This window comes from Pipistrellus hanaki, assembly GCF_964339955.1.
Source record: "Pipistrellus hanaki genome assembly, chromosome: 10".
In the NCBI taxonomy this organism is placed as follows: Eukaryota; Metazoa; Chordata; class Mammalia; order Chiroptera; family Vespertilionidae; genus Pipistrellus; species Pipistrellus hanaki.
In genome coordinates this window covers 6,415,890-6,441,279 of record NC_140512.1, presented here as the reverse complement: position 1 = coordinate 6,441,279, position 25,390 = coordinate 6,415,890, and the positions used below count along the sequence as shown (strand labels likewise).

The 25,390-nt window shown below is 38.0% G+C and overlaps 1 protein-coding gene across 2 annotated transcripts in view; it reads left to right on the top strand.

Moving 5' to 3' along the window:
- Window positions 1–542: 542 nt before the first annotated feature.
- SKAP2 (src kinase associated phosphoprotein 2) overlaps window positions 543–25,390 on the top strand; it is a 138,227-nt gene continuing 113,379 nt past the window's right edge. For both annotated transcript variants that reach the window (XR_014796057.1, XM_084896182.1), the window contains exons 1-4: window positions 543–793; window positions 9,966–10,071; window positions 10,679–10,704; window positions 19,317–19,424. Coding sequence is in view for 1 of the 2 variants with exons in the window: in XM_084896182.1 (XP_084752308.1) it covers window positions 727–793; window positions 9,966–10,071; window positions 10,679–10,704; window positions 19,317–19,424 (307 nt within the window). In the remaining variant the exon portion in view is untranslated. The remainder of the gene's footprint in view (window positions 794–9,965; window positions 10,072–10,678; window positions 10,705–19,316; window positions 19,425–25,390) is intronic.

Here is a 25,390-nt window from a genome sequence, read left to right as displayed (position 1 = left end):
CCACTCTTGGTTCTCCTGGGGGAAACCAACCACCCCCAAGAACCCGAATTAGGCAGAAAATAACGGAAGGGCCAATCAGATGGCTCTCCGGACTGGCCTCTCGGGGAGGACTGGCGGAAGAGAGGACATGGTTGCCTTCACGCCATCGGACAAAGAAGGCCATCCTGGCTCGGGGACGGTGGAAACTTCCTTATGGGTTACCAGGCGAGGCGTCAAACCTCGGCGGTGCGGGTCGTTGGCCGGGTCTCCCAATCGGGAACCTTGGATGCACCGTGGACTCGGTTGCTTTCCGAGATGCCGAGGGAATGGTCAGCGGGTCTGGCGGCGCCAGTAACAAACATGGCGGCCGGAGCGTCAGGCGCGGGTCAGGTGACGCAGCCCCCGGCTCCCTTCCCAGCGGCGGCCCCGCCCCCCGCTCGCTGACGCAGAGGGGGCGTGCCCGCCGGAAGGCGGCTGCGTGCGGCGGCGAGGGAACCCCAGGGACGCGCATGCGCAGGGGGCACTCAGGCCCGGCCTCCACGGCCCGCCCCTCGCCCCGCCCCGGGCCGCGGGCGGGGCAGGGCCGAGAGTCCGGCGCGGCGGCCGGCGCCGGGGACTTCCTTGTTGGGATCCCCGGCCCGGCGTGTCCGGAGTCGTAGCCCCGCGGCGCTCCCCGGACGGCCGGCCGGAGCCTAGGTCGCAGCCACCCCCCAAGCAGATCCGTCCCCCGCACGCCCCACGCCCGCCATGCCCGCCCCCGGCAGCACCTCCTCCCCCGGGCCCCTCCCCGAGGAGGTTAGGAACCTGTTGGCAGGTAACGCGGGAAGGGGGCGGGCAGCGCGGCGGGGCGGGGGCCGGGACGGCGAGCCGCTGGGGCCAGAAGCTCTCACTCCGATCCCCCTTCCCCGCGGCCCCGTCTCCTGCCCGGGGACCGGGTCTGAGGGGGTGGGCGTGTGGGCGCCAGGGTGATGGGGAAGCCCTTATGGATGACTTATACCCTTGTGTACGCATCGTGTGTGTGTGTGTGTGTGTGTGTGTGTGTGTGTGTGTGTGTGAGAGAGAGAGAGAGAGAGAGAGAGAGAGAGAGAGAGAGAGAGAGAGAGAGAGAACGGGGAAGGGATAGGTAATGAGAGCAGTTTCTGGTCAGTGGAGCAGGAGAAGGGTGTAAAGAGAGGTGTCTGAGCCACAGATGTCAGGGGCTATGCGATGAAAGGGTTTGTCATTTCTAAAAGTCCCATTTTTTTCTTGAACGTTCAGTCCACTCATGTGGAAGACTCAGAAAGGACCTGATTCTCAAATGGCCACTTGTCTCCAGCTTGAGCAACCTGTTAACAAGGAAGGATGTGTCCGAGTTCAGCTTCCTGTGTCACGATGAGAGTGCTTCATCTTTGCACCCTCATCTTCCCTTTTTCGGTTTTGCCATTTATAGGAACTTACTTTAGGAAGTTAGAGATGCAGTTCTTCCAGGCTGTATGCTAGGTTTGTAGATGTGTATGGTAGCTAAGGGCCAATGAGAAACTTACATTTCTTCATAAGGTAGAAAATGTATTATTAGGGCAACACAAATCTTACTCTATCTCAATGCTCTGGAATTCTTACCATTTCTCACTTTGTCATTCCTGCATCACAATTCTGGAAACTGAGTTTTGATGATAGTTTTACTTTAGTTGTCGCTTAAGTATTTATCTTTCAACATTGGTCATGAATATCCTGTATTAAAAGAGTTTCTTTTAGATGCCTATCTTACAGGTTGGTTATTTTAACTTGTAAAAAGCAATATCTAAAACGTGACATTTTAAATAGTAAGTTACAGTGATAGTGTGAGACCAAATCTGATACTCTGCTATACTGTTTCAGAGGTTAGCATCATGAATATGACAGAGAGAAGAAAATCAATAGTGCATGGATGCAGACTTAGTTTGTGTGACCATGATCACAGTGTGCTGAGTGCATTTGTGGTGGGATAGTCTTTTACTCCAAGAAATGCTTGTTGTCAGTAATGGGTACCACTGAGGGGAATATTGAAAGAACTGAAAAGACATCTTTTATTCCATTACAGTGGAGTTTCACATGAGTACTATTTTGTTTCACTACAGGTAACGCTTTTTGTTATTACGATGTTGGAATTGCTTAGTGCATTATTGTTTAGAGTATTATTTTAATAATCAGATCAGAGTAGCATTTGTCATGACTCCCAAACTAGATGTTACCATTTTCAGGATGTTCCAGGACTAGAACTGAATTCCCCCCCTCTTTTATGAAGGTATGAATTTTTGAATTTAAGAAATAAAGTACAGACTTTTGGGTGCCTGCTTTTAAAGCTTGACAGCCCCCCACCCCCACCCCACAGTAGACAGTTTGCTCTATGATCTATGAGCATACATTTGCAGATAGCATGATATGTGCTTTATGAGACCCTATATTCTCTGATGCCCATATATTACAAGTGTTTCATATGGCCCTTATTTGAGTGAGTAACTTAGCTGAAAGCTTAGAATTACATAATATTTAAATTATCTACCAATGCTCACTTTCTGTATACGTTAGCCATCTCTTTCTTTAGACAGGTAATATACTTGCATCATGTGTGAAATCAGCATTTAGAAAGTTCTCTTATGGATCTTTACAATATTTCATGTTATTGAAGCAAACTACATATTAAAACACATGAAATGTTAAAACATTACAATCTTGGAGATTATAAGTTTGCCTTACACTTCATTTTCAGAAGGTATTTTCAAGGTGTATGGCTCTGAGAAAATAATATATCTTAAAGAAATAAGTGAACCAGATCTTTTTAGTTTTTTTTTTTAAACTTATTCAAAGAAAGCTAACATTTTATATTTGACTGTAGTTACCATTTTTTTTGAGGTAGGGAAGTTTTCAAGAATAAATGCTCTTAGGTCCCCCCCCCCCCCCCACATTTTCCATCCAAAACAAATCTTTTGGAATTGTGCATGATGACCAGTATTGGGTAATAGTATATTGTTAAATATAAAAATTTCTAAAACTATAGAAGAATTGGTATTGGTTTGAAATTTATAGATATTACTGGCTTACCTAGTTCTTTCTTTGAAACTAAGAACAGAACCATTGGAGGTTGTGGTTAACAGTTGAGGGCTCCTGGGATGCATGGCATTGTGCCAGAATTCCAAGGTAGAGAAGACAGCACCTAAACTTTTCAGGCGCTTTAAATCCCTTGCCCTCAGAAAACAGGAATATAAAGTCAAAAGATAATGCCTTTCAAGATAAGAATGGACATTTTCCTTTGTTTTCTATGTGTCTTATTCAAGCCATTATGTGTCATGTGTTTTAAATATTTTACATTTCAACGCTTGATAGGGGTAGGTGCTCAAATGGAGTCTTACCCATTTATTATTTTCTTTCTGATTATAAAACTTTAGGCTCTCCTCCTAACCCCCTTCTCACTCCTTCCCACTTAAAACAGCCACACATTCTATAGAAATGCAAAACCCAAAGAGGATACCATTCTTAACTGGCATTTAATGGTACTCTTGAAAAAAGGGCCTGTACAATTGGTTACTTATTTATATTTCTATGGAATCAGTATTTAAATCTTGAAAACCTATACTTTTTATAAAAGTGTTTGAGCTTTTCTTTGTTTCCTGAATGGAAAAATGTGTACAGATTTCTGTTGTTAAAAGCAAAATTTGAACTGCCATATACAGGCAATCAATAATATTTTTCTTTTAAAAATTGCGTTAATTTTTTAAAAATTAAGTTTATTGGGATGACATTCGCTAGTAACATTTTATAGGTTTCAAGTGCACGCTTCTATGACACATGATCTGTATATTGCATTGTGTGTAATTTTTTTTCACAACAATGGAGGAACAGGTTTAGCCTGGATAATTAGAATCAAAGGATAACCCCAAATCTTGTCCATTTAATCTTCTTCTACATCCAAATATTTTGACTAGGACTAACAGCAAGAATAATCTTGATTTATGTGAGTTTTTCCTCCAGGCAGCCAAGAGAGTGAGAGGAACTGGAACCACTGGCCCCCAACCTCCATATGTTTACTCGCCCTTTGAATACTGGAGCGTTAGTTAGTATTTTGCAGTCAGATATTCTCATTCATTTCTTTAGGACAACACATTTAAAAAGGAAAACTGTAAGAAGATGTTAGTGACTTTATTAAGTTAAAAAGTGAAACCAATATTTAAAAAAAGCATATAATAGATATCAAATGCTCTGAAAAATCAAAACCAGGTCAAACAATCAATAAACAAAGTGGCTATGTGGTTCCTGTAAAGTGACCTTGAGATTTTGTTCATCTAGCAGTCTGGCATTGAAATACTGCATTTTCCCCATCTCCAGGACACTTTTTTTTTATTTTTAATTTTTACAAATTATAATCGATAATCCCTTTGGGGGCATTAGATAAAGAATGCAATTCATCTGAAATAGAGGCAGATTTTCTTTTTTTATTTATTTTTTAACTGCTAGTAAAATATGGTTTGATTTCCACCTTTCCAAAGTTCCGTTTATAATTTGGTCAACATTTTGGTTTTATTTTTCCTGTGAGAATTATTTATGGTATATCTAGTGTCCCATAACTTTCTTCCGGGGCATTGGCTGAGTCTGTAAAGGGAAGAGTGCCACCTACTGAGTCACCGACAGTCACCTATTTCTTTAGCACCTGGATTTTCAGAGCAAGAACAAGCCCCTTTGGCAGTGATAACTAATGAGCATGAAGTTGACATGAGAACATTTTATCTCAAAATGAAATCAGTCTACGACAACTCTAAGATAGTCTCTTCCAGAAATAAGAAAATGTGTTTGTAAGCCAAGGGGCCAGAATTTCGCAGTTTCTTATATGAGTTAGATTAACAGATGAATTAAGATGTGATATTGGGAGAACTATTTACCTATCTTAAGCATATGATGTCCCCCTTTTTCCTTGGAGGGGACCTTTGGGGCTGGCTTGTTTTCCACAAGCTCTCCTTTGGGAGTGTTCTATTTTCAGATGACTAAGTAAGGCTCTTGATGGTACGAACAGTTTTTATAGTTAATCCAAACGATCACTGGTTTTCTGTTTAAAAAGTAGGGGTTCTAAATATACTAAAAAATGAGCAGTCTATAAAAATTTTCCAAATGAGTTTATCTCTACATTATCAGCACTAACGTCTTACCAGAAAGAAGACAGAAAAACAACAGAGTAGAAAAGCTTCTAGTGATTTGAAACAGTTCAGTTGTCTCTCATAAATTTAAGATTAAGTGTCATATATGGGTGATAAAAGTGGCATAGGCTAGTTTTTATATACTCATTATTCACTTAGTTTGTCTTTTTCAATTAAAGCCAAGTCTATTTTTTTTCATTCCACTGAGTTTACATTTCTTTTTCAATCACATACTGAACACACGGTAATAGATGCTGCCTACCAGTGAATGTAGTGTAAATCTCAGACTCATGTGTTATTCACCGTGGCTTCTTTGAAAATGCGTGGTAAAAAGATTTTGATTATCACAAGGTGCTATTTATCAAGAGTCATCTTTTAGAGGTGAAAGATGTTCATCTCTGTCCTTCACCAGCCTACTTTTCTATCAAAATAAATTATTGAGCTTTCAAAGCCAATTTTGAAAATTTTATCAGATGATAGGATGTAAGTCTCAGGTGTGTCTTCTGTAAGAAATCCTGTGCTTGTTCATGCCTCTTCTTCCATGTTAGAACAGTCCCCAGTCCAACCATCACCTGTAAACGTGCGAGGCAATCAAGAGGAAGACATTTATTAAGGCAATCGATGACTTTTCAATGAACCGTTTTCCAGCTGTGAGCATTTGGCTCCATGATGTACGTGTGCCCAGCTTAATTTTTATGTTTTCACCCTTAGCTGTGTGTGGTCAGCCATACCTCCTTTTAGCAGAGAAGCAGAGCTTGTCTTTTTGTTCCAATGCCAGCTAAAAGTTTGGCTGGGATCCTTCCCATGTTCAGTTCGGTGATGACACCTCAGTGAATACAAACGGAAACCTGGTCCTGCTCAGAAGGCAGAGGAAGATGTGGAATTAAGCAGTAAAGCCATTTGGGGGTTAGTGTGGTTGTTTTTACACTTATTGATCGGGCACTGAGCAAATGGTAGTTGATTCAGTTTAGTTCCTGCCTCCCTCTTCTGTACCATTGAGACCATCACAGAGGCTGTGTGTGTGTGTGTGTCCATCAGGGAGGCGTTGGGTGGTGGGGGGACAGCTGAAGCCGCCGGGTGTTACCTTTGTGACTTGTTTACAGCCTCCAGCCTGGAGTCATACTCCGGGCTGCTTGCTGGTGGAGGCTGGTAGGGCCAGTGGTCAGACATCCGCTTTCTTCCCGAGTGGGAACCTGTGCTGTGTGCTCAGCCTCAAGAAGCCCAGAGTTTAATTTATTGTTTGCAAGAACTTAAAGACTGTCCTAACCTCATGTGGTTTCACCTTTCCATTATGTAGAGAAGTTGGTAGAGAGCAGTAAGCCTTTATGTGTGTGTCAGATACCTGGCCTAGCACTCAGGTGGCAGTTTTCCAAGGGGGAGGGTATAGATGGCCAGAAAAAGCAAAGAGGACAGTTGGAGCGCCATTCGGTGATTGGGTGTGTGCTAAGGGCTGGCCTCGCAGGGGTGGTGTTGGCTTGTTGAAAGGTTTCTCAAGTTAAACTGCTGGAAGATTGCTGAGCCAACGCATGATGTCATCTTTTAATTTTGTTTTCAGACTTAACATTTACCTGCAGAGCTGTTGTAAGCCTGAGCTTACGGAGGCCCGCCCTCCCCCAGGACTTTACCGTCTTCCCTCACAGGAGTAACGGGAGCGAAAAGCAGCTCATTTACAGCCCAGCCCCTGGGAGAACTTTCCCCCGTGATGACTGGGGGCAAAGCCTGGTGGGGACGGGCTGATTCTGGGGGCCGGGCGCGGATCTGCAGGGGGCGGGGGAGACCTGGCTCTGGGGGCCTCTGAGGACCCAGTTTCCCTCTCCGGGGCCGGGGCGCCCTGGTGGAGACCTCCTTCCCCGGAGGAGGCACTGCCTCCCAGGCCCGCGGGCAAGCCGGAGGCGGGCTGGCCTTTTCTGCAATCGAATTATGGCTCTCCCCGACCTCCAGGCGGCCCGGCGTCTGCAGCCGCCGTTAACCGCCCGTTAACCGGGGACACGACCCCTGCGGGAGGTGGGGGGCTCCCGGCCGGCCCGCGGGCTGCTCGGAGCACAATAAAAGCCTCAGATCTCCCAGCGGCCGGTGCTCCCGGCGCTTTACTGCCTGCGTTTGAAATAGTACCCGGCTCCGAGCCGCGGAGCCGGGCAGAGCAGGCCCGTCTGTCTGGCCAAGGTGCTGCCCCAAACCCTTCTCCTAGCTCCCGGGCGGGACCCCGGGCTGTAACACCCGCGTCCGGGCCCATCTCCTCCCGGGGCAGCCGCGAGCTCCTCCGCGGGGCCGGCGCAGCCCGCTGCCCCCCTGTGCCCGCTGCCCCCCTGTGCCCGGGGAGGCCCCCTGTGCCCAGAGCAGCCCGCTGCCCGGAGGCCCCTGTGCCCGGGGTGGGGGGGCCTGTGCCCGGAGGCCCCTGTGCCCGGACAGGCTGGTTTCGTTGGATTCGGAAATCAGTGGGCACATGTGGGTTTTCAACAAACACACACCCACACTGCAAAAACTTCAAAACCTGCCCGAGTCAGAGGACACCAACAAACTAGGATTATTGCAGTCCTGGTTCCCACTTTAAAGCTCTTATTTGAAAGAAAAAAAAAAAAAAGGGAAAAAACAACAAAACAGGAAAGCAGTTTCTACATCTCCCTGGTCTCCGTTAAGTATTTTTTTAATCAATGTTTATTAAATCACTTTAGTTGCCATAAACCCCTTTCCTGGAATAAGTTTAGGAATAAATGCATGGAGAATACTCTAAAAATATAGATCTTTCCCCCTTGCCCAACCTCTGAACCCTCCTCCCCCACCTGCAGCCGGAAAACAAACAAACAAACAAACAAACAAACAGCAGCGGCGGCAGAGCTGGGCCCCAGCCCCCTCAGGCACTTCCCCCTGCAGCCCCGGAGGGACGGGTTTACATGTCTGCAGAGATTGGGAAACACTGGGAACATTGCAGCTTTGATGTTTTCTGTTTTTTCTGGAACTGAAATGACCTTTTACAGAAAACATTCTTGGGCTGCAATTCGTTCTGTTATTGCTTCCGGAGATAGAAAATAGGGCCCGTTTGTTTAAACTTGGGCTGTAGAATGGAAATGTAAAATAGGCAATTACATACTGGGGGTGAGGGGATTAAAGGCGAGCTCCGAGGGGGAGGACCCTCGTGCCGCGTCCTCGCAGCCGAGCCGGGCTGGGAGGAAGAGGCGGTGGAGATGCTGCTCCTTCCACCCGCTTTCCCGGGATTTACGGTGGCCCCTGGGCAGCCAATGAGCTCCCACTGCAGCGGCACTGGCCGTCCCCGCTGTGTGCTCCCGTGGGCGCACATGTAAAGACACAGAGGAGAGCGCTTTTACAGACGTGTTGTATTCCGTTGAACTCACGGGAGAAGTCTGGGTCCCCTTTGCACTGGGACCGGGCATGCCTGTGTCCCCTTCACACACATGGGCAGCGCACACAACGTGAGGCTGGCACACTCTGCCGCTTTCAGTTTGTTTGGAGACTCACTTTTAACATTAATATCAGAAAGCGGCTTTTAAAAAAGTATATCAAGATTAAATTCTCATTCTTACACTTATCATGTTGATCTAGGGAAAAATTAGTTACACATTTATTGCGAATATAGAGAACAACAGCTTCTCAGCTCTGCTCATGGTCTCAAGATACTTTTGCAATCAAGAATTTCAAATCGATCACATTCTATCTCAAACACTAGGTTTTAAGTTGTTCTTTGTAAGTACAGTTGAAAGACTCTTGGACTGCTTTGAAGTAACACATGAAACATTATTGTATGTCTTGATGCTGCCTTTTTATCAGTGTGAGTGAGGAGAAAAGTAGTTAAGTAAAGAGAAAGTAAAACATACATACAGTACTTTTCTTCGCTATGAAATATGGATGGTTTGCAGTTGTATCTACTTGAAAAATTTTTATGGTATTCTCTGTATTAGAGATCTCAAAATGGGATTTAAAATTCTGTATATGAAGTTAATTTAAAGTTGTACAGTATTTCATGAACAATAAGAGTGGAGCTATTATAAAATCATACCGGTAAGGATTTGTTGGAATTTTATACTAGAGAGACCTAGATAGCAGAATAATTTAGAAGTTTATTAATTTTTTAAAAAGAGGATATATGGAAATGTTATATGAGGCCATAGAAATTTTATCTCCAGGTTATTATATTTTTAAACAGTGGATAAATGCATTGTTGCTACTTTATTTAAAGAAATGTTTCAGGGAGTCATAGCAAGGCAAGAACACACAAAACCACACAATTGATTATCTTTTTTATTTGAGGGTGGCTGGCCAGAGTGGGTGGGGCAGGTAGGAAGGAGAAGGTTTGATTTGGGGGATCTTGGCTAGAAAAGGAGATTTATTTTTTCCTTTTAAAGCATTGAACACCTGAAAATAGATGACAATGGGAAAAACAGGCCTTGCCAGAGACGTTAGCTTACACTGGCGTAATATTCTGAATGACCTAGTCATACTGGAACTCACAAAATACTATTAAGTGGCAGTAACACATGGATGAAAGCTCCGTGCCTGTTTCTGTAGGAATTTGTTTTATGAGGCACCATACTTTATTAAAACTTGTATGCTTCTTCCTGGTTTAATGATGCCAAACATCCAAATAGCATTTGCTGTGCTAAGCATAAGTAGAGCATACAGATTTTATTAGCTAACTGGTGAACAAATTTGTCCAATTTACTATTTGAAACATACTTCAACCGTTATGCTTTGGACTGATAAATAACGATAACAGATTGTACGGATATTAACACTTATGGATAGAAACATTCATTGTCCTATTTGTCTTCACAAAAAAATTATTCTTTCTTACAATTTGTATCCTGTTTCTTATATTTTATGGTTCAGATGTTGAAGCATTTGTAGCAGACGTCCTGAAAGGGGAAAATTTATCCAAGAAAGCAAAGGAAAAGAGAGAATCTCTTATTAAGAAGATAAAAGATGTAAAGTCTATGTAAGTCACTTGCTTGCCTTTTATTATTAATTTTTTTACTTAGAAGCAACTTTGTAATTAATGTTTTACTAAAGAATTGATTGTCATTGAATTAAAATTGTAATGTTACTTAGTTGCTGTTAAGTATTTATAGAGGACAATATATATTTTCACTGTAATAGCTTTTAAAAACAGATTTGCTTACCATAACACCTTTTTTTGTGAAGGTTTGTGAATATGTATTTTTGTAAGCATTCTAGCAAAATTCAACTGTTTATTTTGTTTAGGTGAGAATATATTTGTTTTAAATGATAAGACAGTTAGGTTGAGAATTTTAACATAAATACGGAAAATAACCACCAATACTGAAATGAATTAATGTAAATTGTAGATATTAAAGATATGTTCTGATTTTACTACTGCAACTTAGGTTTTTAAAAATCCTTTTATTATAAATCCATAAATCTTTTGGGATTGTCATTTCAGGATTAGAGGTAGTTTTTTTCTCTCCAAATATATGTTTATAATATACATTTTAAAATAGCTTTGAATTACTGTCACTTATTAGATCTTGTTTTGATTTGTCAGTCCTCATTTTAAAGTATAATGCTTTTGTTTTATTTTGCAGCTATCTTCAGGAATTTAAAGACAAAGGTAAATTTTCAAGTTTGTCAAACTTGAAATTATTTTTCTTTGTGGCTGATCTGACGCATGCTGAAATGTGATAGTTGGAATCAAAATTTAAATATCCGCCTGTATACTTAGACTTTCAAGATGAGAGTGCTAGCTCCCCCTGCTGAGAAAAAAAATTACAAAGTATATCCAGAATCTACTCTGCACGAATCTTCTGATGCAGAAATCGCCGTTAGTTCCCATTCTTCGCGTTTATGTGTCTGAGAGTCCGTTGTGACAGAAGTTGGTTAAGAAAGGTCTGTCTTTGCAGTTATTCGTAGAATAATTTGGCGAAGCAGAGGTGAGATTGCAACCCAATGCCATTTAACGCTGCAGAGATGATTTCATAGTAGTGATGGCAGCAGGGGGCTCAGGGCTGGGTACTTGTAATGTTTTAAAGACAATTGTTTTAAAAACAGGATTAATTTTTGTCAAGAACATAAGTAAAATATTTTTTTAAATGCTGGTTTTTACTGTCCTTTTGATATGCCATAGAAATTTTCAAAGAAGGAAATTCAATTTCTTTCTTTCTTTCTTTCTTTTTTTTTTTTTTTAAAATATGTGAGCGTGCTGGTAACCTGATGGTCTTCCTTTAGATTTGAGAAACAGCTGCTTAGCACACTGCAAACCAAGCCAGGAGAGGCGTAGGAAGTGCCTGCTTTTTCACATCTTTAATTCTGTAAGGCCCACACTAGCATGATGCTAATTCCTAGGTCATGACCTGAGTCCTGTGAACGCTGGTATGAGGGTCACAACACGAGGTCAGCTAACCTACGCAGAGCTAGGATCTGTGTTTGGGCGAAAACAGTATGACATCTTCTAACTGGGGCTAGCAGATACCACAGAGCAATTCATATCTCTGCCAACTGATAAGTGAGAGAGTAGTGACAGTTTCAATAAACCAAGCACTTAGCCAGACAAGCCCAAAATCAAACAGTTAAAAGGAAACCACAGTACTTTTCACGTTAAATCATTAAGGTTGTTGTGATTGGAGAGAATGAGATTTTTTCCCTCCATTTTAATTTTTTAACACTTAGAGAGCAGGGACACTCCTCCTTCCTGCAAATACCCACTTTTTGATAGTCTACAACAAACCCTAAACTGTGGGTCTAATTAGGCTTCGTTTTGCTTAGCCGGATGTAGAAATAATAAATTTATACGTTGTAATTGTGATAACGTTGATACATTGTACTGATTATAGGAGGAATATTAGATTTTTGTCTTTCTTCTTAAAAGCACATTTTGTACTAGGGATTATTTGTCACTCTCTCATGGTGACTTACACATTAAGAAAATTTGCAGCTAAGAAAGCATGATAATGTGAAGTCATTGGTTGCATCTGATTCAGTAATAGGGTAGGAACTTTCCCTTCGGTATTCTGGTTTAGGACTTGTTCAGGTGTGTGGATATTAAAATTGCATTACTGAGAAACGTTCTTGGTCTCTAAAGAGAAAGGAGGTTTATATAGTATTTGATAGAAACTGAAAAATGAGCCTAGAATAAGAGTTCAAATAACACAGAATTCAGAGATTCCCCATAATCATTTCCCTCTGAATAAGTCATTTGTAGTTCAATACTGCTGTGCTGAGTTAACTAATCACCCGGAGTGCCTGTTCAGAAGTGAGCCTGTGGATAAATGAGATGTATACCTTGGAGAAATATGAGAAGCTGAGCAATTCTATGCCATCTTACCCCAAAGTACATCCAGCTTTGTTCTAACAGGACCATTCCTGTAGTTAGGAATGGTACACTGAGGTGCACATTGAATAGTTGCAAAGTACTTATTCACGATACGTTTTAAATAAAAATAGGGATTTATTAATGATCAGATTCTACCAGAGCACATTCCTGCACCCATGCATGTTATGAAAGGGCTGCTTTTCTTTTTTCTCTTCCATGTGCCCCTTGGGGTTTTGGATGGTCTTCTTCATCCAAGGTGAGCTGGCAGATTCCTTTCATGTTTTCCTGTTCTTTCTCTTTCCCTCCCTCTCTTCTCTCAGGTCACTATGGGGTCACGATGAAGTGAACAGGGGCTGTTTTCCTCCTTGTTTCCTTTGGACTCCTGTTTGTTTCACGTACTTTATTATTTTTTCAAATGACAGTTAAATACCATGTTAATGTCATTATTGGAAGGAAGAAGGACCAGGTAGTGAGTTCTGAAGTAGCATGAATTCATCCAGGTTTTTTCATTTCTACTAAGTGAGCTATTAGTGTCTCCAAGGTACACAGCGGTTTAATGCCCTTCCTGACCGCCCTTCACATCCCTCCTCCCTCCTCTGTAGATGCTACCCCCTCTTGGGAGACGGAACAGTACAGACTTGACTGTTATCAGTAGTTAAGTTCTTAAAACCGTTTGAATTGACACATTAAGCTGCATAGGTCTCAGAGTAAGATTTGTTTTTAATTCCAATTTTTTTTTTGGAGGAGAATAGTTTGTATTATAAGAAACTTGTCCATTAAGTTAAGTTTTTACTTGCTGTTTATATCCATTTCCATAGCAAGCTGTGGTCTTGACACTCCCTTTTCATTTCTTTACTTCCTTAAGGTCCTCATTTTTATCTTTTCATATCCTGAAGTCTAGATTCTCCCTTGAGGAGGTCTGACAAATTGTGACTTTAGAATAAACGATCAGTTGGTTTTTTAAATTCCTTACTTTTGCTTGTAAATGAGAAAGATTTGAATCTAAGCAACGAGGACTTATCTTGCTTAGTCTAGTCCAGTGGTTGGCAAACTCATTAGTCAGCAGAGTCAAATATCACAGTACAATAATTGAAATTTCCTTTGAGAGCCAAATTTTTTAAGCTTAAACTTTTTCTAAAGCCACTTCTTCAAAATAGACTCACTCAGTCCATGGTATTTTGTGGAAGAGCCACACTCAAGGGGCCAAAGAGCTGCATGTGGCTTGCAAGCCGCGGTGTGCCGACCACTGGTCTAGTCCCTGTCACTCATTTGAAATATTGCCTCTTCTACCCAGAATAGAGCTCTTCTTGTGTCCTTCAAATATTGAACATTACAGAATTATGGGCTAACCCTGGTTTCCTATTTTCAGTTGCCATATAGACCAGTAGTATAAAGTATATCTGAATATAGATTTTATGTACTAGGAATATGTTCATTTTAGAATTATTTTAGACTAGAATTATGATTATTTTAGAATCACATAACAAAGTCATAGGTCTCATAAATATAACTTGAAATAATTGAGTAAAGACTGTTATTGACTGAGCATTAAGTATAATTTTCTAATATATATTAGGTGACAAAAAACTTTACTTATAGTTGTATCTTGCCCTCATGAGTCTTGTTCTACTCCCATGATGACTTAGGTGTGATTATTTTCTGTATAGAATGATTAAGATAACGTGAAGATACCTATGCATGACACATAGCAGGTGTCCAGTAAATATTATATTCTCAGATCCAACTTTATTTATCAAGAGGATTTAAGTCAATCTTAATTTATAATTCAGTTTTCAAATAGTTTTTGAGGAAATTTTTTAAAAATATATTTTTATTGATTACAGAGAGGAAGGGGAAGGGAGAGAGGGAAACATCAATGATGAGAGAGAATCATTGATCGGCTGCCTCCTACAGGCCTCACACTGGGGATCGAGCCTGCATCCCAGGCATGGGCCCTTGACTGGAATCGAACCCGGGACCCTTCAGTCCGCAGGCTGACGCTCTATCCACTGAGCCACACCGGCTGGCAAGGAAACTTTAAGTTACTAAAAGAAGGGCATAATAGTCACATGAGAAATACTTCAAGAGACGATTTTTCATATTCGTAAGTTATTTTAGTGACTTTAGAAAACACGGATTGTTTTCAGTTCCTTTAGGTGCCATAGCTATTCTCCTTTAAAATATTTCCCTCTGATTAAAAAATTAATTTTGTCCATTGATATTGTTAAATATGTATAGATTTACTTAGAAAGCCATTTTCATTGGCCTCATTGGTTTTATTAAGTTAATTAATGGAATAAGCTGCTTTTTCAAATAGCAGGGTTGATAGGGAAGAAAGGATCCATTTCAGTTTGTTCTGATGGGATCCTTAAGAAGGCACAAAAGTCAGAAGTTTGGGTGACCTTTAATTTCTTTTCTTGTCCCTTCCCTGACTTGGTGTAAGTTCTGTTGAAAGTTAGCTCCTCAGTGAAATCTGAGCAGATAACTTGCAGCCCTCCCCCACGCCTGCATCTCTGGCTTTGCACAAATGTGGTAAGCATGTTTGAGTTGGGGACTGAAGGAGGAGTATGTGGCAGAGGCAGTGCTTGAGAAATGCTGTTCTTATTTGAAAACTCTGCCTCCCATTTGCACACTATAAATTAGCGCTCCTATGGTAGAAGAGTTATGAAGAGAATCTTCTTATTTGTGGTGACCTAAATCTTTCCAAGATTTTAGAATTAAACTATAGATTCCCTTAAGAAATGACAAGTTAAACGTGTAGTTTCATCTATTTAGCTGTATTTTATTACTTCTGAAATTACTTTGGACAAATGAACTGAGTAGAGAATTAGAAATTAATTTGTTTTCACTCAAGTAATTCTCCACTGCCCCCACATTTATCTTTCATGCTGTGTAAGTTTTAGGTATATTATTTAGTTTAAGGTTTACCTGATTGTGTTTAAAATAAAACTGTATAGGACAAAATAAGCAGTACATTGGTTAAATCAACCTCAATGGTGATAGAGATCATGACTGATTAGTTACTACTGTTGGGTGTTATATCGAGGCCTTTAGGGAAATGCTAATTGATGGTGAGCTGGATAAAACAGGAGGCATAATAGTCATTTGAACACAACTATTATAAATTTAAAATGTTTTTCTGAGAAATATGTTGCTATGGTACGATTAAGCCTTGGTTTTGCTGTGATATTTTAGTTGCCACTGAATATGGGAAGGGAAGTCCCGGATCATTGTTTTTTAGACTGTTAACTTTGTATCATTAATTAAACTTTTGAAAGTTGTGGGATAAATCAAATGCTTTTCTAGGGAAACAAGAAGCAGTATTAATGAGCAACAACCCCATAATTATCCTTGTGAGTACATAACAGGGACACATTCATGTCTTTTCTTTGTGCAATAACTTTTACAAAGAAGTATTTTTAAACTGATCATTAATTTTATGGCCACTGAAATGAGATGCAAAATTTATGCTGTTGTCACTGGCACAGGCTCAAGGCACCACTGACATTGTGATTGTAATAGCATGGCTGCCAACTAATGATTCTGGAGACATTTCATTTGAGGATGCTTTTCTTTTAGATGTCTGATTAGTCTGTAATGCTTTCAATTATGTCTGTAAATTGTATTGGATCCGTTTACCTGATGCCCTTCGTTACTTTGGAGTTCAGTTTTCTATTACATAAACTCAAGTTGAACATTTTCCTTTACGGGGATAGCTGCAAACACTCAGCCCATGGGGGAAAACACCTTGCACTACTCAACAGCGACCCCTGCGTTCAATTGAAGCTCCTTATAATGCAACAGGTCTTTATTGGGTTGAAAAAATAATTAGGGAGGGGGAAAGGAATAGATCATCACCAGAACAACAGTAAAATGAAGAAGACTATATTGAAAAATGATGTGGCCTTTCAATTAATGCAGGCTAAAAAGAGGATAACCCTGTATAGATCCCACAAAAATCCTTATTCTTTCCTTTCTGAGCTACTTCAAGGAAAGCTTAAAAAAAGGGGAGGGGAAAATGAGTCCAGTAGCAACACTTAATTCACATTTAAAAAAACAGTTACATTTTAGATGAGCTGCAGAAAGGGTATGTTTAAGACAATTTCTCCCTCTCTCTCACACACACACATTAATATATATAAGCCAAAATTGTTTTTTTAATAAAACAAAAACCACAAAGGTCTTTAATATGCCATTGACCAATTTTGTGTAGAATATTCATAACTTATATTTAATATTATTGAATTTATAGCTCTAATAATGATCTTTATGATGTGTGTGTGCATGTGTGTATGTATGTATATGTGTATGGACATACACAAAATATATAAAGTATGTTACTTAAGGATAAATTAATTCTGATTTTCTTTCTTTTAAATTGAATTTATTGGGATGATATTGGTTAATGAAATAAATGGGTTTCACATATACAGCTCTATAATTCACCATCTGTATGTTGTATTGTGTGTTCACCACCCAACTCAAGTCTCCTTCCATCACCCTTACATTCTTTTACCTTCCCTCCCCCTGATTTTCAAAACTTTTAAAGTTTTATTTTTTCAGCTTATTTCCACATAGAGCTTAATAGACTTAAGCCCAAGCATATAAATATTTTTCAGAATCCTTTCCACATATTCATTAATCCCAGTGTTGTATTTTTATATTTGTAATATGCTGAGTGCAAGCTCTGGTGATGTATTTGAAGTATCCTAACACTTTTATTTTTCCCACAGCAAGATTTATTTTATAGTTAATGATATGAAATATCCTTTGAAAATTCACCTTATAAAAATCCCCACTTTATTAAAAATATAAGGGTACTCTAGCAACTAAGAGCAATTGAGAATTTTGTGATCTTTACTACCACATATTCCATAAGCTGTCATTCCATGTTCACACATATTTTTACTAGCACTTTATGAGTTTTTTTTCTGACCTCATGTTTTAAATCAGAGCACTTTCTTTCCACAAGTAGAAATATTGTAAGGGATCACTGATGTTCAGGGAAAAAAATACATGGAACATTTTATAAGAAAGAGAAGTTAAGGTTTGAAGAATGAGTAGTATCTGTATGTGCTCCTTGCCATTTTAACTGAGGAGGAGACATCCCATGCATGTGCACTTAGTGAATCACCGAAGGCAAGAAGTAGTCTTCTCTATATTCTGCTCTTAGTGTCCTGATGGGAGATCCTGCCTTTTCTTTCAGGATTAGGATGACAAATGCTGATGAAATATCAACATGATAAGGAAATAGAGATGAATATTGATTTTTTAAGTTACTTTGGTGGTTTTGTCTTGAAAGAGGTTATGTTCCATACTAAAACTATGTTGACAAATAGATTGCTACCTAACAAATGGATGTCAGAGAATACAGATACCCCTTGGAGCGACTGGTAGCTTTAATCTGGATCTTTCAGCAACCACGGTCTAAAAGGAGTTCTGTAGGTGCTTTAGGGTTCCCCGAGAGATTTCCACCAGGCTTTTTGGCTAACCCCTAAGGTAGCTGGTTTTCTCTTGAATTGTTAACAGAGAACCAGAATTGGTAACATAATTGGTATCGTATTAAGAATGTATTTTTCTTGTTGGATGTGGGTACAAAATGAGTGATTATATATAACTGGGGTAGCAAATATTATCTGAAACCCTCTTTTTAAAAAATCATTCTAATGAGTATGTGGGAAAAATCCCCACAAGATTTAATTGTGGGAATTAAATGGCTTCAAAATAGCCAACCAGCAAACCAACCAACCTAGGATTTGGAAATCCTGTAGAAAACTGGCTAGACCATTAAGACTGGCTAGAACATTTTACAGCAGATAAAAAATAATTGCATTTTCAAGAGCAGGAATTCCATATGGGAAAAGCTGCTTTAAAATTCATATAAATCTTTTAAATTTAAACAAGTTTATTTACAAACTACCGTGTTTCCCTGAAAATAAGACATCGTCTGAAAATAAGACCTACTTACAGGTTTCCTTCTGAGTGAAATATAAGGCATCCCCCCGAAAATAAGCCCCCCCCTATGCTAAACACGAGAGATTTGGTCCACTGATTCTGAAAGAAATGGAGTCACAAGAAATTCACCAGGAAATTCAGGAATTGGATTGTTATGATGATGTTCCAGAAGATGATGACATGATTATCATTGAATAAATGAGTAAATTCTTGATACTGTAGGATTCAGTTTGTCTGGTTTGTGTTGACAGCTACCGTACTACCGTACCGTATACAGGTAATAAATTTCCTTTATTTTCATTTAACAATAAATGTGTACCGTATTCTTCTTCATGGAAAAATAAGACATCCCCTGAAAATAAGACCTAGCGTATCTTTGGGAGCAAAAATTAATATAAGACACTGTCTTATTTTCGGGGAAACAGGGTAGATAACTTCTATTTTCATTCAGTGATAGCTCACCATTTTAAAATTTATTCTAATGTTATCCTGTGGTTTTTTTTAATGAAAACAAAAAAAATGTTCATATGGCTCTGAATTATAAATTTTTCAAATATTTAGGGTGATATTAGTTAATAAAATATATATAGGTAAATGGTAAGTTCGATAATTTTTGTGTGCTTCCCGTGTTTCGTCATTGTTAGCATTGTTTTGGACACACACTCTGTTTTACCCTGCTTCTTACTTTTTTATTCATCTTTGCAGAGACCATCATAATTTTAAAACTTGAATCCTTTTGTACCGGAAATAAACACATGTATGCTGACCTTCAGAAACTCTTAACTATCTAAATTACAGTGGATCTACATTAAAATAGGACCTGTTCTTACAGTTCAAAAGTTTTTTTAGTTTTTCCTTTATGACAGTGGCTGCATTTAATAGGAAAATGTTACCTCTTCTGACAAGTAACGTTTTTAAATGGCGGAATTGTAAAAGGGTTTTCTCTGATCCTTCTCCAGGTGATGCGGAAGATGGGGACGAATATGATGATCCTTTCTCTGGGGCTGCAGACACCATTTCATTAGCCTCAGAGAGGTACGAGAAAGATGACGAAGCTCCCTCGGACGGTATGTGATATTTTCCCACAGAATATACCTCTTGACACTAACACCAAATAATGCACGTGTAGAGATGGTGGTCTTGTCAGAAAGCAGATAGATGCGCAGGCTTCAGTTATCTCTCCCGGAACCTTTTAAGGAACAGAGAGCTCTCTCTAGTGGTTTTCCCAAGTATGTGGTTCCTTCATTTCCTAGGAAATTTTCTTTACTGGAATCTTGAGAAGAGTGCTTGCATCATCATATGAATATTATTAGTAAGCTAGTTGGTTAATTTAATATTATAAGATGCTTGCTTAATTTTAGTATGCTGCTAATGGCTTGATGTATTATTTATTTTATAAATAATGAAAAAGGTTTTTGATCTCCTTTTTCCCCCTGAAAACGTCATATATAATTAGTTCATAAAATATTAAATTAATTATCCCTGCATTGCCTTCTCACATTGAGACAGGTTTTCATCAAATGCTTCTTTTAATACACATTTTCATTTTTTCTGATTGTCACCTAAAACTGCCCCACACTATGCGGTAATATTATAGTGCTTTGTATTAATTGGGTTAGCGATAAAATTGAGTGTTTATCTCTTAGTAATTTTTAAAAACTTGCCAAAGTTATGAAACTTGTTTTTCATGTAGTGTGTGCTTTCTCTGTTATAGCCAGTTGAGTGCATTTGTATTAAAGAGCTCTCGCCAGGGTGATATGTAGTTATAAATTAAGAATGTGTATCGATAAATTAGCCATGCATATTAATTTGTGGCACTCAAAGTTTCACAGAGACATAGAAATGAGTAATGCCTTCTGCCACTCTATGATGATCAAACTGTGCAGTTCCATCTCTAAATACAATTGCTGAATGAAAATATGCTTCCTGCAACAGAGCACTCCACATTTTATGGTATCCAGATTATTCCCTTTGGAAACATAAATTGCTTTTATGAGGTATAAAATTATGTCTATTGCAGAACAGGGATAAGTCAAGTACATGCATAAGTGATAAACATTCTAACCACTGATTCAGAACAGCACAAGCTTTTCTTTAGATTCAGAACTTTGTACAGTGTGTAGCAATAATAATCATATCCGGTTTATGTTGAATTTTACATTTTGGTAAACATTTAATTTCTATTTTGAAAGGGATTCCTCCCCCTTTTTATTTTCTATCTGCTTTTTAAAAAGACGCTCCCTGCCCTTCGGTCACACTTGCTATCCGAAAGAGAGCATCACCCTTTCTAACCTGATTTTCAAAGGCATTTCTACTAGAAAATGTTTTATAATTGATAAAATAATACTTTCAGGCAAAATTATGAATTATTGTTTGAGTTGAACTATTTTCCAGGCACATTACAATGATTTGTTTTGCTTCTCTGTAAAATATGGATAGAAATGAGTATGTGATGTGTGTCTGTGTGTATGTATACATATACAAAGGCAGAATATTTTTACTCATGAGAATATATATATATACACACATAAACATGTACATATATATATGTATATACATGCACACATGGAATATTCATAGAATATATACACTCAGGATTTCTCAAAACAGTATAAATATTTTGATGTGTAAGGGGAACTTATATGCATTCTTAAAAATATTCTTAAAAATCTAAGAAATCCAACAAATAAATATCTATGAGAGCCAGTGCTTTTGTTAGAAAAAGTAAATTTTTATTAATTTCCTTATTATAGAGCATTTACATAATTATTGTGTTTTCTTTTTTATGAGTAAGTTATCATGTTTATTTCATAACCAAATAAACAGGAAATACATTGATAATATAAAACTTTTTTGTTAAAAGGTTACTTTACCAATATTTGAATATTATTTAATAACATTTATAACACTAACTTTCTTATTAAATATTGGTGCATTTTCATTATTTATGTAAGCTAGTCTTAAGCAGAATTAAAATTTAACTTTTAGTATTATTCATTTTTTGTATATAAATAATACCTTTTGATATTTTACATTTTCTTCTGAGACTAATATAAATTAAATTTAAAACTACCACTTGCACTTTTATTTCCATTCTAAAATATCATCTAGTCATATCAGTTTTTCTCTCTGCAACTTGGATGTGTATGTGTTCTCTTTCCTTTGCTGAATAAATTTTCCTTCATTATGTGATCTCAGCCTAATGATATATTAATTATGAAAAGATAATGCATTTAACAATAAGTATAACTAAATTAGCACAGGTCACCAAAAGGCCCTTTGTCAAATCATATTGTTGTTTTGTCCTTTTGACTTTTACCTTATGGTAGGCACTAACAAAATATCTGAACTCTGATGGATGATAAACTCTAAACATGATATGTATTTTTCATAATGCTAATGTAATTTTCAAGGCACCGAAAGGTCAAACCTGCACATCTCTGTGTGCATTCTAAGTCTGTCTTTTCCTTTAATATTTCTTTTTCTCCGTTTCTCTGGTTCAAAAGTTCACTCAGTTCCCAAATGGCTACCTAATTTTCCAGTTATTCCCTCAAGCCATATGTGTTTTGGTTTCTTTATGGTTTATTAGGTACTGTAGGAAAGTAGCATAAGTTATATCTTCTAATGAAATTCAAGCACACTTCAGTGATGCTTCGACTTGATTGCTGGTAGCAATTAAATCACAGCCAAGGAGGATAATGCATAATCTCACAAGGTCCAGACACCCTATAGAAATTGAAAGGGGATGAACACAGAAAACAAAAACAAAGTCTTCCTACCCAGCCAGACATGTTGTTTCCAGCCTGCTTTTTTTTTTTTTTATTGGCCCACTGCCTGATTGATAGCAAAATCATAACTTGCTGCATGCTAACAGGCAGAGTTCACTTGTAGGTTATTGTGAGCTGATAAAGGGTTAGATGGAGTTTTGATTTTCGCATTGGACCTTGGTACACCAGATTAATGGAATTTCAATGAGAGACTAGAGTAGCCACGGCTTTGTCAGAGAAATAGATGGAGATTCTATAGTCATGTCTACTCATTAATACTAGTTGCCTGAAAGGTGTGCTGCTTCTCTATACAAAAGAGTTGATATAATTGATTTTTGAGCGGTGCATTGAAAAAAGTACCTTATTGATGACTAGAATTGTAACATAGATGGTGACAGATTTGTACAGGTACAAGCTTAAAAAATATTCTGTTTTGCAATTTTTTCTTCTCTCTCTTTGGACATGCTTTTTATTTATATTTTTTTGAGGAAAAATGCATTTTAAAGACCAGTAGGAAAAAAAAACAAACAAAAAAAAAAACAGAGAGAGAGAGAAAATGACATGCTAAATTACCTTTTAAGAAAAGAGGAAGAGTCTGTATTTTATTTATCGATGATGGCATGACTGCTGTTAGTTTCATTTTGATATGGTAACATTTATTTAAAATCATACTTATTAGCAATGTCATTTTATTAGCTTTGTGCTTTATTTGTTCTAGAAAATTTAAAACAAATCATAATGGGTTCTATACTATTATAGATCACCGCTAGAAGTTTTATGCTATTGTGTGTCTGGATATATTGAAATATTAATATAAATGGTACATATCAGTAAACAGATAAAAATTAAAGATAATGAAACTTAAAACCTGACAGAAGAATATCCCTTAGTGTATACATGTTAGAATGTGTGTTTGGGCACTAAGGTGGTAGATGCAGGGTAACCATTAGATGCTACATAATGACTTGGGCATCCATTTTTTTTCTATTCTGAAATTATTTTTCATCCATTTCCATCATTTGTGAAAGAAAGCTTCTAACCACATAGCACCGAGGAAGGTCCCTGAGGTGAGGGGAATGGGCTTAGTGAGCCAGAAGACATATCTGCTCTGCCGGGCGATGATGGGTTCAAGGATCCCAGTGGACATTGGTTACAAATCTGATTCTGTGCTAGACCATAATCACTTTGTGGATCAGAATCCGGAACCTCTAGGGTGTGAATGCAGCAAGGCTAAAATGAAGCTAAGGAGACAGAACAGTCATTTATTTTTTAATTTTTTATTTGTATTGAATTTATTGGGGGTGATAAACAGTCGTTGATTGTCCTGGTATCTTCCTAACTAAGAATTCCCAAATAGTAACATAGGTTACTGAAAACTGTGCATTTCAAGGACATGGATTTATATGAAAAAATATTGGTTTAGGGATGGAACTATTTTTTAAAGTTAGGAGTTTAAGAAAAAAAGTGTTTTGATCATAATTTATAAGAGTAAATAGTGATTTTTCTCCTTTGGGCATACTTTTCTTTAAGAAAATTCAGTATATAGAAATTTTGATTTATAAAACATATAAATCTCTTATTTCAAAGGAGTGCTTTAGAAAGAATTATCTCCAGGATGCCTATAAATAATGAACTCACTTAATGTCTCTAAAACAAATTTAGCTGTAAACCCATCCACACATAAATTTAATATGTAAATTTTTACACTTTACACATCAAGCTTTTGAGAAAGATTTTTTTTATATATATAAAATTAGATGTAACACAAATCACCTCTTGTAAAAGCCAAACGATGGATATGCTTTACTTTTCTCTGGGTTCCAGCAGAATTTGAAACAATCTTTAAAACCAGGAAAAAAGGTTCTTTCAATAACTTACCAATTAGGGTGTCTTTTAGTATAGTATCATGTGGTTGTTGATAATTAAAATCATATATTTATGTTTTTTTTCTGATAATTTAGATTAGTTTGCAACTTGTACATATCTTAAAGTATATGGCATATATTACTGTTGCACTTGTGTGTTTTTTTAAAAAAAATCTATTTTAGTTATTTCAGAATGCCAACTGCTAGCTTGTGTGTGATAGCAGTATAAGAACAATGACTGCTGTAGCCCTTCCGTAATGTGGATAGCACAGCTTCAAGTACTTTGGTAAAAGTGACAGGTTATAGTTTGGGGAAATGATAAAAGTAGAAGACATGTTTTTAACACTCAAGATATATATATTGTGTGATTGGAGGTACAAAGTACACAGATGTGAAAAGTGTTTATGATCCAAAGGTATATATGAATAAATAAAAACACATAACCATTGAGAATCATCTTTCTAAGTTTTATGCCATTGAATTAAACAATGTATGCAAATAAGACTGTAACAAAGTGGGTTAGATAAAAAATGTTGCAAAGGTAATAAAACTCAACATTATGAAAAATAATGCATCTTTAATACAGTAAATTAGCAGTTATTTACATAGTACATGAAGAATAGCGCAATATAGGGCAGTGGGGAATTCAAAGATGAATACGACAAAGTTCTTATTTTCAAGAGACATGTAATCTAGATAGAAAGAGAAGACAGACACCTAAAATAAGATAATCAGCAATCTAAGTTCTAGTAAGGCAGACTCCAAAAACAGTAACTAGTATGTACTATAGTATTTAATTGATTTGATCTATACCAAGGCAAATAATTGGTTTCATTCATGTTCTTCCTTAATTTGTTCACCCGGTCAATTGTATGTTATGGCAACATGTTGAATAAACCAAAGCACAAACTTTATTTTTTATTTTTTTTTTTTATATTGTTTTTTTTTTTTTTAATATATTTTATTGATTTTTTTTTTTGCCCCCCACCCTCCCTCCCACACATCCCCTCCCTCCCCAGAGTTTTGTGTCTATTGGTTATACTTATATGCATGTATAAAAGTCCTTCGGTTGATCTATTATCTCCCCCAGATCTTCCTCCCCTCCCCGCTGTAATTTGACAGTCTACTTGTTGATTTACTGTCTCTATATCTATCTTTTGGTTCATCAGTTTATAATGCTCTTTGTTATCCACAAATGAGTGAGGTCATGTGGTGTTTCTCTTTCATTGATTGGCTTATTTCACTCAGCATGATGTTCTCCAGTTCCATCCAGTTTGCTGCAAATGATGAGAATTCCTTATTTTTTATGGCCGCATAGTATTCCATTGTGTAGATGTACCAAAGTTTTTGGATCCAATCATCTGCTGACGGACACTTAGGCTGTTTCCAAATTCTGGCTAT